This window comes from Mirounga leonina, unplaced genomic scaffold (genome assembly GCF_011800145.1).
Source record: "Mirounga leonina isolate KUSES-001 unplaced genomic scaffold, KU_Mleo_1.0 Mir_96, whole genome shotgun sequence".
Classification (NCBI taxonomy): domain Eukaryota; kingdom Metazoa; phylum Chordata; class Mammalia; order Carnivora; family Phocidae; genus Mirounga; species Mirounga leonina.
Genome location: NW_023270871.1, coordinates 140739 through 155906, shown reverse-complemented (window position 1 = coordinate 155906; position 15168 = coordinate 140739). Strand labels below are relative to the sequence as shown.

Here is a 15168-nt window from a genome sequence, read left to right as displayed (position 1 = left end):
CTCTGCTTGCCCCAGGATGATGAAGAGGTGTCCTTGCTGACACTGAATTTGGCTCAGGTCCTGGAGAGAGTGGAAGTTTGTAAACATTCACTTTTCTTTAAACAAACATTCATGAATTGGTATGTAAGTCCTACAAAATGGTGAGTCCAGCCAATATTGAAGCAAAAACAGAGCTTTTCTGATCTGGTGGCATCCCATCTTGAGCTGTGTGCCCTGACCAGGGACTTTGTGAGTCAAAGGAGAACATTCTAAAATAGGGTCCCTCTGCCTCTGCCTGTGTGGTCACCTTAACTCTAATAAGTTTGTATATTTATGGCTGCTTAGACAGGGAGCTTAAATGACCCTTTGTGTGGGTGTGTGAGAGTGTGAAGTGTATGGGTATGTGAGTATGTGAGTGTGTGGGCTCTTCTTACCCACTGTCACCCACTGAAAGCTTCCCTTTGATTCAAAAGTATGGGATTTCACATAAAATTAAGTAGTAAGTAACCCACATAGAATCATACTGAGAAGTGCATTGTAAGATTTTCTTTTTTTTTTTTTTTAAAGATTTTATTTATTTATTGACAGAGAGATAGCGAGAAAGAGAGTACAAGCAGGGGGAGCTGCAGGCAGAGGGAGAGGGAGAAGCAGGCTCCCCGTTGAGCAAGGAGCCCGATGTGGGGCTCGATCCCAGGACGCTGGGATCACGACCTGAGCCGAAAGCAGACGCTTAACCGACTGAGCCACCCAGGCGCCCCGCATTGTAAGATTTTCTATTGCAACCCTTGAGCCTTAATTCAGACTGGTTATTATTTTCAAGGTATTTTAAAAGTATTTTTAAAACATAGTACTAGAAGTCCTAGCAACAGCAATCAGACTTCAGGTTCTTTTAATAAAAGTCATGAGGGTAATGGTGTTGAGAACAGGGAGTAAGTTAGCTTCTGACAAACTCTTGCCAAATAGATGTCTGAGGCGCCCACCAAGAGCTCATCACACTCGGCTGCTTCTGAGGACTTGTGTAATGAGACCTGAGCATGGGAAGCTCAGCTGTGCCCTTCTCTTCCTCTTCTTTCTCTAGCAAGGATTAAAAATCGTCCACCATGCGGAGAAGACACTGTCCAGCTTCTGTAAGTGGCAGAAAAGCATCAATCTGAAGAGTGACCTCAACCCGGCCCATCATGATGTGGCTGTCCTCCTCACCAGGTACCCTGGGGACTATGTGGAAGCCAGGGGCTGCAAATGGGAGGGCTGGTGGGTGAAAGAGTTATCCCGTATTCAAACTTATGCATTATTGCCTACTCTTTGCTGCTTTCAGTCATTTTTAAAGGTAGTTTCTATGATCCAGATGACTCCCAATGCCCATACCAGTGAGGGGGCAATTAGTAAACGTGTGTAGCAAAACTCCCCATGTTAATGAACTGCATCTGCGGGCAAATTGCAGGCTTTTTTCCTATCCCAACGATGATTTCATCTTTAAAATTGGCTTTTGGGTGCCTGGGTGGCTCAGTTGGTTAAGCAACTGCCTTCGGCTCAGGTCATGATCCCGGAGTCCCTGGATCGAGTCCCGCATCGGGCTCCCTGCTCGGCAGGGAGTCTGCTTCTCCCTCTGACCCTCCCCCCTCTCATGTGCTCTCTCTCATTCTCTCTCTCACAAATAAATAAATAAAATCTTTAAAAAAAAAATTTAAAAAATTAAAAAAATAAAAATAAAATTGGCTTTTTGTGAAGCTCCATAAACAATCAGGGAGATTGTTTGCAGATCCTCACTAAAGACTACTGTAACTCTTAAGCATGAGGTTTCCGATCCTTTCTTTTATTTTTGAAAAATTTCCTCTAGTTTAGAAACATGCAACTATCTCTACAGAAATCAGTCTTCCTGGTAACCCATCCCTGACTGATGTTGAAGACAGACTATAGGCAGCAGGTGCCCACCCCGAATAGGCAGAGCTGTTCTCTTACACTTGTCTCCCTTTACCCCCATGAAGACAATATTTTGTTCTGATTACAGAACAATAAAAACCATCAACCTTCTAGGACTCATAGCTGTGAAAGGCTAATGAACTTTTCTGATCAACCCAGGCTCTGGGAGGCTATGTGTGCTCATTGATTCAATAAATGTTTGTTGAATACCTGCTGTGTACCAAACACTATTTTAATCCAGACAAATGAAGGTCTTTCATTCATGGGGGAGGTAAATTCTCAGATTCAGAGACATCAAGTTTGCGGATTCAGAGACATCAAGAAATCCAGGGATGTGTCCTCGAAGAGGCCACTTGGCTTGACTTTTCAGCCACCGAGAACCTCAGGCGCTGGAAGGTCCTGTGTGTATGTTCTCCCTGGGGGGACAGACTGCCCCTGAACATTTTGGCCTGTCATCTGTCCCTTTGGTATCCCAGTGCATGTGATGGCCTGCAAAGGATGATAACCAGCTTTCACTCCAACCATCAGAATCATTCTTTTGAATGATAGTGTCAGAATGTTGGTTGAATGCCAACAATTTCCAAAGGAAGTCTGTGACATAAACCTATTACATTAGGCTCATATTGGGCCCTGTGACATCAGTAGTTCCCCTGGGAGGTAGGTTAATGTGAGTAGAGAATGTAAGCACAGGGGCCCTGGGGAGCCAGCAAGTGGGCAGGGAACACTGAGGACCTGGGCAAGAAGCCAGGAAAAGAGCTCAGTCGAGGAAGAACCCTGGCTTCCGGGCCGCCATTGGAAGCTGTGTCAGCTCCACCTCTCTTCTTGCCCTGAAAGCACAAATCATTTCTTCTCTCCTTCTCACATGAAGAAATGAGTGAGTTGATGAGAGCTGACATTTGGGGAGTGTTAGATGTAGCACTGTGCTACATCTATTAGAACAAGCATCATTCCATTTAACCTCCAGAGCAACCCTGGTCGTTGACTGCCATTAGCCATTCCCATTTTGCAAAGGGTGAAACTGAGGTTTGGTTAGGTCACTTGCCCCAAATCTCATTGCTGTTAACAGGTACAACTGAGACTTAAATCCAGGCAGTTGGACCCTAATAGTTATACTCTTAACTCTTACCCATAAGGATATGAAGGATCTGCTCTCTTATTATGATAATCTTTCTCTTATGATAATTTTTCTTCTTTGGAACAAGGGCCTGGTTTCAATGTATGATGAACCTCACCAGCTCCTAAACAGTGGAGAGTATTTCAAATTCGAAAACAGGCGTTGGTGGTATAGTGGTGAGCATAGCTGCCTTCCAAATTCGAAAACAGGATTTCTCACCCTTGGCATCACTGACATTTTGGGTCAGTTAATTCTTTGTTGTGAAGGGCTGTCCCATGCGTGGAGGCCTCTGTCCATAAGATGCCAGTAGCACCCTCCTCCAAAACAGTCTCCAGACACTGCCACATGTCCTCTCAGAGTGGGTGAGGGGCCAAATCAACCCCTTCTGGGAACCTCTGTTCCGAAGAAACCAGCCGGACCAGGGAGGGAGGTGTAAGACTTGCCTCTGGAGGACTGGGATGAGATCCACTTCCACAGGCTTTCTGCAGAGTTGCATTGAGGAGAAAGTGTATTTGGCTTGAACGTACCTCATGAAGTGGGACTCGTAGCTGCATACCAGGGCATATTTTCTCTTATACTACTCCCAGCGCATGGTATAGGTAGAGCTAATTTGCTTTGGGGAGCACGAGCTCCTGCCCTGGAAGACTCACATCCCTATACATTTCTTTTATCACCCCCTTTTGTCCTCTTTAGCGCTGGATACATAGTAGGTACTCAGCAAACAATTAGTTAATGGACCTGACTCCTGTTCCATCACAATAAGAAAGCCAGTGAGTTAGCAGGAGACACCAATCATCTTTTCTCAGCAGCTCCATGCAGGCCTAGACTTTGAAAAAAAAAAAATGAAATAGTGACAAGTACATGTCGCAGTAGGGGCAGAACAGTGTTTGCTTGGTCCTCCCACAGACCCAGCAATTATTTAGAATGATTGGGCTGCATGATTCAGTCCAGCTCTCCAACACCAAACCGCCCAACAACCATTGCTCTTAACGTGGAGACCAGATCAGTTGGCATGCCCTGAGATGAGGGCTGCCCCTCTGTCCTGTCCCACTGTCCCAGCCATTGTCTCCTGGACAACTGAGGACTCACAGGAGTTTTCAGAGGCTCGATCTTTTCCATGGCCCAGTGGAAACAAAGAACAGACCATTTGTTGCCCGGTGAGTTGAAGGTCTGTAACTAACTGAAGCTCAGAGCCTTGTTGGCATTTGTGCTACTTACTCTAGGCAAAGAGCTCTTCTTGAGGAAAACCAAAGGACTAGTTAACTCTTATCAATGACTGAAATAATCCACACAAACATATGGGAGCTCATTTTACATTTAAGGACTATATCCAGTATTTTTTGAGATCCTGGGAGTCTTTATCTGCATGTGCATTTCCCTCCCATATGCAATGTTGTTAGGGTAGTGGGGCTGCAGAGACAACTGATTTGAGCTCTGGATGGATTGATGAGACCAACTGCCTTTTTCATGAATAAACAAAAGTTCTCAGATGAATTTTGAGCACAGACCTCAGAAAGACCAAAAAGGGGTTTCATATTTGAACACCTTCAGCCACTGCTGGTTGTCCTTTCTCTATATAAAAGTTCAAATAATCTTCATTTTTCCATCAAATCCTTGTCTTTTGGTCCAAACGATGTAATTTGGCTTCCTGGGATTAAGGGCAGAAGCAACTCAAAATAAAACATTTGTCATATTCTCGCACATTTTTTAGGTGTTAGTGAGATTCAGTAATTAAGAAGTGAAATCAGAATAATCTAATGAATTCAGAATTGCCCCGCTATATTCATATGGACTTTTAAAAACAATTTAAATCATGCTTCCCGGACCACATCGAATGTGAATTAATATGCATATTTTTTCCAGAAGGGCTTTTTTCAGATGTTTCTTTGGGAGCCTGTGCATCTCTGTTCTCTGCTTTCAGAAAAGACATCTGTGCTGGTGTCAATCGCCCCTGTGAGACCTTGGGTCTGTCCCACCTGTCGGGAATGTGCCAACCTCACCGGAGTTGTAACATCAATGAAGACTCTGGACTCCCTCTGGCTTTCACAATTGCCCATGAGCTCGGACACAGGTAAAGGGCCAAGGAAATGGGGATCTCCTTGCCATGTTTATGCACCACGTTGGTAGAGAGAAGGGCATCAGGAGTCGGGTTGCATTGTGCCTTGAGACTCACCCTCCTAAACCTCTGCGTGAGGAATCACCTGTAAAGTGGGGATCATCATGTACTTCAGAGATTTCAGTGTCTTTTATTCCCTGGCCACTTGTGCCTGTCTACATCACAGAATCAAAGAGGCTACTACAGTTTGCTGAATTAGAATAGGTTGAGCACAGACAAGGACATAAGCTTTAACTCACTTGATTAATTCAGAAATAACAATCCCTGTTCAGTTCTTATGAAATAGTAATAATATTAATATCACTAAAAAGTCACAAACATTAACATTTTTGCACCTTTACGCTATGTCATCCACTTTATGTTGTGTCATTGAATCCTCTCAACAACCTTATGAAACAGATACTATTGTTAGCCCCATTTTACTTATATGGATTAAAGGAACTCATTGAATAAAGCAGAAATTTAAAACTGCCATACATCGGAAAAGAGCATCAAGCAAATGTCGGTTAACAGGAGGTGCATTTGTCTCAATAATGTGTGAATTTGATTAGATGAATTCATGGAAGGCAGGTTGCAGAATGTTTTGACTGAAGAGATAATGAGGATTCTGGATTTTCCAGGTATCAGAGGAAAGGTATTAGCTTATTTATAACTTAATTTGTTGGTATATTTACTAACAACAAATAAGAGATCATACTAATTAGAAGCTCAGAGTACGGAGCCATGTGAATGACTCAGATATACCCCTTCCCTTTCATGTAGCCACCAGGCTGGATCTCCTCCCATAAAGGAAGGAAGCAGAACCCCATGACATACTTTGAGTGTACAGGTTGAAAAGAGTTGGGATTGGAAAGAGCCCTGGAGATTGGATATTCCAGGCAGGGCCTCCCTGGTCTGGGCATCATTTTTCTCATGTAATACTGGAAGTTTTCAAAATACTTTCACCTGCATGACAAAACTAGAGTATTGGCTTGGGAGTTGGGAAAAGTGAGTGCTTACTCTGGCTTTTCCATCAGCCAGTATTATCACCTTAGATAATTCCCTTCACCTCTCCTCACCTGCTGCCTCATCTGTGAAGTGAGTAGGTTGAACTAGGCAATTTCTTAGGTATTGTCATTTTTTTGATTCTTACCAAAAAGCCCTGGGAGATAAATGTGATATGTTTAGTATCCTTAGTCATCAGAAATGTAAAGACAAAGAGGTTAAGTGACTTGCTTATACAGGTAATTAATGATGGGAGACAGAAGGCTAGGTATTGAAAAGACTAGGCTGTAGTTGTTGGCACGCCGATAATAAAACTTGGTAAAATGAAAGCTATTCTCATGTGCAAACGTATAGGCATCCTCCATCCTAATATGTGGAGGGATATGTCCCCTGCAGCCTCCAGTCAAGTCTTCGGTGTCAGTAGCACCTGCTGGCTAAGCAGTGCAAATGAATATAACTAAGTCAAACTGAGAAAGAACTGCTCAAGATCTTCCCAGCAGTGGTATACTCAAGGTAAAGAAAAATTGAGAAGACTTGATAAAAGATGCTCTCAAATGCTCATTACCAGTGTTCAAAGAATGGATTCCTTATATCTTCAACTTAATCTGGCTTTATAAAAGGATTCAGAAATATGCTAAGCAGGTTCTACAAAATCAGAGTTGCTCCAATTTTTGACACAATCATTGGCATGATTATCTGGACATGGACCTACCATCTTTGTGAGGAAGGCCACAAAGCCAAGGCCATAAAGCCAAGGGCAAGTATGATCCACCTTTCAGAGTTTAGAAATTCTCCAATAAAGGTGACAACCTCTTGGTAACATTACTTGAGCACAATTTCCCTGAATTCTTGAAAACAAAGAGTTCTAGATGTTTACTGGTCATCAGAAGTGGTAGATTATGTAACAGAGTAGAGGTGGGTCACTACCTGAATTGATTTGATATTTTGATATTTGTCCCCTAAATGTCAAGGATCTGTGCTCTGATTGCTGATGACTACTTCTGATCATACAGGTAAAGACAAAGTTGTGGACAGCCTTCATTGTTGCACCTCTCCATGTTGTTACAAGCCCCCTACCCCCTTTAACTGGAGTGATTTCCAGAGCACCCTTTTCCCCCTCTCTTCATTTTTATCCTTTTCCCCTTTGGGGAGCCAGACAATAAAGAATAGGACTTTCTAAAAATAATTGCATATATGGGGAAGATTAGAAAGTAACCACATAGGCCCAGGTAAGAGAGACCTGAGAAGACCTTAAGTTTTTACCTGAGGTTGATCCTTGGCACAAACACAGCCTATAATGATGATGATGATGATGATGATGATGATATAACAATAAAAACAGCAAACCCTAGGGAAGAGGAAGAACCTTATTTCCAGAGTTACCACATTAATAGACTCAAATGTCCATTTTTCCACACACACAAAAATCATAAAACATACAAAGAACCAGGAAAGTATGGCCCATTCAAAGGAAAAAATAAATCAACAAATTGTTTCTGATGGCAGATTTATTACACAAAGATTTTAAAACAACTGCCTTAAAGATGCTCAAAGAACTAAAGAAGATGTGGAGAAAATCAAGAAAATGTTGTATGAACAAAATGAGAATATCAATAAAGAGATAGAAAATCTAAAAAGAAACCAGGATGAAATTTTGAAGTTAAAAAGTACAATCACTGTAATAAAAAAATTAACTAGAGGGAATCATTGGCAGGTTTGAGCAGACAGAATAAGAACCAATGAACTTGAAGATAGGACAATGTAAATGATCAAGTCTAAAGAACATAAAGAAAAAAGAGTGCAGTTTTAGCCTGTGCAATAAGACAAGAAAAAAAAAGACATATAGATTAGAGGGGAAGATGTAAAACTAGCCTTATTTGCAGATAATATAATTGTATCTATAGAAAATCCCAAAGAATGTATGCAAACACACAAACTAGAACAAATAAGCTCACAGGGTACAATATAATCATACAAAAATCAATCACATTTTTATGTACTGTCAATGAACAGGTGGACACTGAAATTAAAAATGTAGTACCTTTTTTTTTTTTTAAAGATTTTATTTATTTATTTGACAGAGAGAGAGATAGCAAGAACAGGAACACAAGCAGGGGGAGTGGGAGAGGGAGAAGCAGGCTTCCTGCTGAGCAGGGGGCCCGATGTAGGACTCGATCCCAGGACCCTGGGATCATGACCTGAGCTGAAGGCAGACACTTAACGACTGAGCCACCCAGGCACCCAAAAATGTAGTACCTTTCACGATCACTCAAAAGTATGAAATTTTTACATATAATTATTATATACTTTTAAATCTAACAAAACATGTACAGGACTTGTATGCTGAAAACTACAAAACACTGAGGAAAGAATCAGAGATCTAAATAAATGGAGAAACATACTATCCTTGTGAACTGGAAGACTCAACAGGGTCAAGATGGAATTCTCCTGAAATAAATATATAGGTTTAATGATATTTCTACCAAAATTCCAGCAAGATTGTTTTTGAAATATAGAAAAGTTATTCTAAAATGTATAGGGAAAGGCAAAGGAATTAGAATAAGTTTTCAAAACAATTTGAAAAAGAGTAATAAAATGGGAAGAATCAGTCTACAAAACTTCAAAATTTATTATACAGCTTCAGTAACCAAGACTGTGTGGTTTGGGTGGAGGGAGAGACACAAAGATCAATGGAATCAACCAGAGAATGCAAAAATAGTGCAAAACAAATATATTCAACTAATTTCTTGGCAAAGGTATAAAAACAATTCAGTGGAGGAAAGGTAGCCTGTTCAAGAAAGGGTCCTGAAGCAATTGGACATTCATAGGCAAAAATTTGAAAAATATAAAAAGAACCTCTACTTAAGTCTCACACCATATGCAAATATTATCTTGAAGTAGAACACAAACTTAAATGTAAAATGTAAAACTAAAAACTTTTAGGACATAAATAGGAGAAAATTTTCAGTATCTAGGGTTAGGCAAAGAGTTTCTAAACTTGACATCAAACGTGCAGTCCATAAATGGAAACATTAAAAAATTGGGCTCATCAAAATTAAAAAAATTTTGACTCTTTTAATAGGATGAAAAGACAAGCCACAGCCTAAGAGAAAATATTTGCAAACCCTATGTAGTGGCTTGAACAGTGTTCCCTTTCACTAATTCAAGGCTACTTGGAACTTCAGAATGTAATCTGTTTTGGAAATAGGGTCTTTGCAGATGTTAATAGTTAATAACTTTGAGATGAAATCACCAGATCATCAAAAAGGATATATAAATGGCAAATAAGCACTTGAAAATATATTCAACATTATTAGCCATCAGGGAAATGCAGATTAAGACCACAATGAGATATTGCTACACACCAATCAGAATAACTAAAAAAATAGTGGTGACACCAAATGCTGACAAGGTTGCAGAGGAGCTGGATCATTCATACATTGCTGATGAGAAAGTAAGATGGTTTAGGCTCTATAGAGAACAGGTTGTCAGTTTTTTAAACAGTAAACCTGTAACTACTATATGGGCCATGTAAAGATGACCTAATAAAATACCATCATTTATTTTTTCTACTAAAATTTTTTTGAGTATAGGTGACACACAATGTTACATTTTCCAGGTATACAATATAGTTTCAGATATACAATATAGTGATTCAACTTCTCTATAAGTTATGCTGTGCTCACAAGTGTAGTGTGTCTGTCACCACACAACCCTATCACACTATCATTGACTATATTCTGGTGTTGTGCCTTTTATTCCCATGGCTTATTCATTCCGTAACTGGAAGCCTGTATCTGCCACTCCCCTTTGCCCATTTTGACCACCCCCACCCCTCTGGCAACCGCCAGTTTGTTCTCTGTATTTACACATCTGATTTTGCTTTTTGTCTGTTTACTCATTTGCTTTTTTAGTTTCCACATATGAGTGAAATCATATGGTATTTGTCTGGCTTATTTCACTTAGCATAATGCCCCCTAGTCCACCCATGTTGTTGCAAATGGCATGATCTCATTCTTTTTATGGCTGAGTAATAATAGTCCATCATATACACACACACACACACACACACACACCACGTCTTCTTCATCCATTCATCAATTGATGGACACTTAGGTTGCTTCCATATCTTGACTATGGTAAATAATACTGCAGTAAATATGGGGGGCATATATCTTTTTTGAATTAGTGTTTTCATTTCCTTTGGGTAAATACCCAGTAGGGGAATTACTGAATCATATGGTATTTCTCTTTTTAAGTTTTTGAAGAACCTCCATGCTGTTTTCCACAGAGGCTGTACTGATTTATGTGCATGAGGGTTCCTTTTTCCCTACATTCTTTTTTTTTTTTAAAGATTTTATTTATTTATTTGAGAGAGAGAGAATAAGAGACAGAGAGCATGAGAGGGAGGAGAGTCAGAGGGAGAAGCAGACTCCCTGCCGAGCAGGGAGCCCGATGCGGGACTCGATCCCTGGACTCCAGGATCATGACCTGAGCCGAAGGCAGTCGCTTAACCAGCTGAGCCACCCAGGCCCCCCCTTCCCTACATTCTCACTACTTGTTATTTCTTTTTCTTTCTTTTTTTTTTTTTTTTTGATTTTAGCCATTCTGACAGGAGTGAGGTGATATCTCATGGTACTTTTGATTTGCATTAAAACACTGTCTTTTAATTGGCAAAAAAAAAAGTTTAGAGTCACTGTTAAAGAGAAAGTTGAAAGAACACATAAGCTTGAGTTTGAATGATGGAAAAAAATGCTTTAGTAAAACACAAACCAAACCAGAGAAGACTTTAGGAGCTTCTAAGAAACTTTTGCTTTTGGCAAAAGATACTTCTGAGGTATTTAGTTCTTTCTTTAGCTATATAGCTCCAATTATCTTGGACCAAACTGAGAAACTGGGAAGATCAATGAAATGGCCAGCGGCAGGTCAAGAAAAAACAAAACTGTGATAAACCAGTATCCCCAAAGACACTCATTATAGTTTAATAACATAGATACCCCGTTGTTTCTTGGAAACATGTTTTGTTCCATTACTGATTATGTGTGATGCAAAATAGAAAGTAAAATTAATTACCTCGTGCTATGGCCTTATGTGAATAATTTCATTTTTGAGAGAAAACTTTTTGAAAATCCATTTATGAGGACCCTGGATTATATCAGTCATTTATTCCTGAGGTCTCTTACTACCTTTTTATTAGGCTCCATAGGTACATTACCAAAAATGAAGGTAGAATTCTAGGAGGAAATTTAAAAACTTATCTGAGACCTAGCATCCTTTCCTTTTAAGTAATGAAAATATCACGATATAGATGAACACTTAAAAGGCAATATTCACCCAGTATTTCTCTCCTGCTTCTGGATTTCATTAGAGACCTTTGCATGTTACATATATGAAATTGGTATTTCCTAAATGAGCTTGAAAAGCACACAATCACACTTCTCATGGTTTTTGTCCTCTGCTATTACCTCTCCACCATAACATGAATCACAAGTCACAGGAATGAAAGGTACAGCATAAGGAATACGGTCAATGATATTGTAATAGTGATGTAACTGGATGGATGGTAGCTAAACCTACAATGAACGGAGCCTAACGTACAAACTTGTCAAATCACTAAGTTGTACACCTGAAACTAATGTAACACTGTGTCACCTATACTCAAATTAAAAAAATGAATAATAAAAGGCAAGGAATATCCATCAAATGATACCCTGAAACCCAGATAATTAACTTGCTGTTTCACATCTATACTTGGGCAAACTCATCTCATAGGAGTTGAAAGCCAAATACGAGGTAAAGCAGACGACCCCAGCAGCCCAGTAAGTTGTTTGAGACTGTAGAGGGCTCCATACAGCCAGCTGCTCTTCAGCTTCCATCCCGTCTGCTGGCAAGGAGCTTCCTAGAAACAAACCCTCCAGCCCTAGGACCCCATGTGCTTTCACTGGCCCACTATGCTCATGGGACAGGAGCACCCCATGCATTTAGACATGGTAGACATAGCCCAGAGGGACATTTGTTGTTAGTAGCACTGCTTTTCTCTCATAACATGGGAGTACAGAGGAGTGACAAAGCTGGAGGGGGAAATCCTTTAGTGAATTAAAAACTTTAGATAGAACAGGGGCCCCTGGGTGGCTCAGTTGGTTAAGCTTTTGACTCTATTTCGGCTCAGCTCATGATCTCAGGGTCATGAGATCAGGCTCCGTGCTCATTGGGGAGTCTGCTTGAGATTCTCTCTCTCGCTCTCTCCCTCTGCCCCCTACCCTGTGCACACACACACTCTCTCACTCAAATAAATAAATAAATCTTAAAAAAAAACATTTAGATAGAACAAAATGTGCTTTAAGGGAACTGACATGTTTTGAACGTAGGTTTGAATCCACCCAGTGTGTAGGATGCAGCTGTACGGTTCTTGCATTAGACTATCCACTGCTAGAAAAACCATTATTCAGGCATATTTTTGAACCACGCTTACAGTTTAGGGTTTTTACTAATTATTGAGCAGGTGAACTTGTAGAATACTTCATGAGCTGGGTAAGAATGGATATGAAACAGCCTAGGGAAGGCCTGCTTAGAATAAAAGCTTTCATTGAGTCACATTCGTTGCTGAGTGAGAAGAGTTTTGTAGATTAATTCTCTGATTCCTTTGTGAATTTTGTACTTACGTGGAATGTGATCAGAGTCTGGAAGTAAGTCGATAACATCATAATGCATTAAGCAAAATACAAGAAACCTTTAAATCCCCCCAAGACTATTCTCTGTAAGAGTTGCTAATGTGGATCAGGAGATTTTATTAAAGTTACATATGAGCTTCCCTGTCAGAGGGGTTGAATTTCACTAGCAGAGTAAAAGGTCATACTTCCCCTCTGTTCAGATTTGGAAATTTGAGCCAACAGGCTGGGATACAAGTGTGCCGTCAGCAGATCCCAGTGAAGAGAGTTCTTGTGGGGACCTCTGCAGGCGAGGCGATCTTGGGGCGATCCTGAGGACTCAGCTTATAAATGGACACTTCTGAGTCCGCTTCCTTCCCCAGCACCCCTTGCCATGGTGGGCGAGCTCTGTCGGGGCGTTCAGGGCTGCTTCACCTGGTCAGCTCTGGCAGGGGGAGGCCAGGGAGCAGGGCGAGCAAGACGTGGGTAAGAACGCTGATCGAGCAGAGGACCTGGTTTTACCACTCACGAGCTCTGTGATGTTTTAGAAGAAGCTAGACAAGGATCAAAACAGCAATAAAGGATTTCCATTATTCACAGAGCCCTTGTTATATGCCAGGCCCTCGCTAAGTGGTTTTCAGACTCTTCCATTCAGATCTGACCCCAGCATTGTGATGATCTCTGCATTTTCCAGGAGTGGAGCTCCCAGATCATTAAGTGGTGGAGTTGGTACCCTCCAGATCATCTGTCTGTGAAATCCCTGCTCTGACCACTGACCCAGGAGGCGTCCCTAATGCGTCCGATCCTGGGGGACTCCTGTGACAATACTCAAAAGAAACTCAGTCACTCAAAGCTTGTGGCCTTTGACAAAGTCTCTCATAGGCTGTCCTTTCCATGCCCTTCCTTACATGATAATGAAAGGGAGAAGGAAGGTTTGGGTGTTTGGTGCTGTGGTCGCTGAAGCCGGAGGAAGAAGATGGCTTGAGGCAGGATTTGCCCTCCTTCCTCCAGACTCCTAGAAAGCTGAACTGGGAGCTCTCAGCCAAACAGAAGTTTTTGAATTAGCCGCATGGTTCCCATGGTTGCATAGGCTTAAAATGTTTCCTGTGCTTTTAGTTCAAAATTAGTTATCCCTCTCCAGCTTCGGAGTCCCACTTTGTAAACAGGTGCATTCTGCACAAAAGTGGCTCTCGGTGGGTAATTTTCACCTTGGAGAGACTGTAGTTTTCTCCCTGTTTCATGCCCCCGCCTCCTTAATACTCTTGTGTTTTGTGCCCTCCTGCAGCTTCGGCATCCAGCATGACGGGAAGGAGAATGACTGTGAGCCCGTGGGCAGGCACCCATACATCATGTCCCGCCAGCTCCAGTACAACCCCACCCCACTGACGTGGTCCAAGTGCAGCAAGGAGTACATCACCCGCTTCCTGGAGTAAGTGACAGCACGTTTCAGGACGGCCTGACTTGGCGCTCTTGAAACTGGAAGTCCATTGGAGTTTTACCTGAGGCCGGGAGAAGTCTCCATTCCTCTCACAGATCATCGGATCAGGTGGCATCAGAAGGGGGGATTTCACTTCTGCTCTCTGCCCCTGAGATGTAGGTGGGTCCTGCCTTCCCACCTCGCCAGGTGAATGTGCCGTCCCGTTGCTTGCTCCCGCTCAGGGAGGCTCTTTATGATCTGAGTGTGTAAGTCCCCGGGCACTGGCAGGAACAGCTGGGATATGTTTCGAGTGGTCTCTGAAACCCCTCTGATGATGTTATTTTACTCTCCCGCTTGTATTTCCTGGCTCACAGCTGAAGTAACAGTGTGGGGTATGATTTAATTTCCTTTTAGGCCATTCCTACATCTTGTGCCTGGAGGGTTCTGTGCCTTGTGGAAATAAAGTTGTTTTGAAGGACAAAGAGTAAACCACAGGGATGGAGGTTTCTGTTGAATAAAACACTAAAGACAAAGAAAATCATAAGCAACTGTTCTCCTTTCTGGTAACTTGTTTTCAGCCGGGGCTGGGGCTTTTGTCTTGATGACATCCCCCAAAAGAAAGGCTTGAAGTCCAAGGTCATTGCCCCTGGAGTGATCTATGATGTCCACCATCAATGCCAACTGCAGTATGGCCCCAATGCCACCTTCTGCCAGGAAGTAGAAGTAAGTGTTGGGTATCTTGGTGCCTCTGGTGGGTGTGTACCGGGCTTGAGATCTCTAGCATGCTGAAGGAGGGGTCAGGGAAATATTTGGTAATCCAAAGAACCAGACACAGAAATAGAAACCTTCTATTCATGGCAAGGTGTTTGTAAGACAGAAGGTGTGAAGTTGGAGTCATTTACATTCCTTGACCGTGCCTCCTTGGTATTCTGTGGAGACAGCAATCCTTTGCAAGTGGTGAAGAACATTTTATAGTGATTTTCAGGAATCA

At 41.7% G+C, this 15168-nt stretch overlaps 1 protein-coding gene across 1 annotated transcript in view; it reads left to right on the top strand.

Moving 5' to 3' along the window:
• Positions 1-15168, top strand: part of LOC118006334 (A disintegrin and metalloproteinase with thrombospondin motifs 12-like) — a 298264-nt gene that overhangs the window by 181455 nt on the left and 101641 nt on the right. The window contains exons 6-9 of the mRNA XM_034998952.1: positions 1058-1182; positions 4935-5084; positions 14046-14189; positions 14756-14900. Of these exons, the coding sequence (XP_034854843.1) occupies positions 1058-1182; positions 4935-5084; positions 14046-14189; positions 14756-14900 (564 nt within the window). The remainder of the gene's footprint in view (positions 1-1057; positions 1183-4934; positions 5085-14045; positions 14190-14755; positions 14901-15168) is intronic.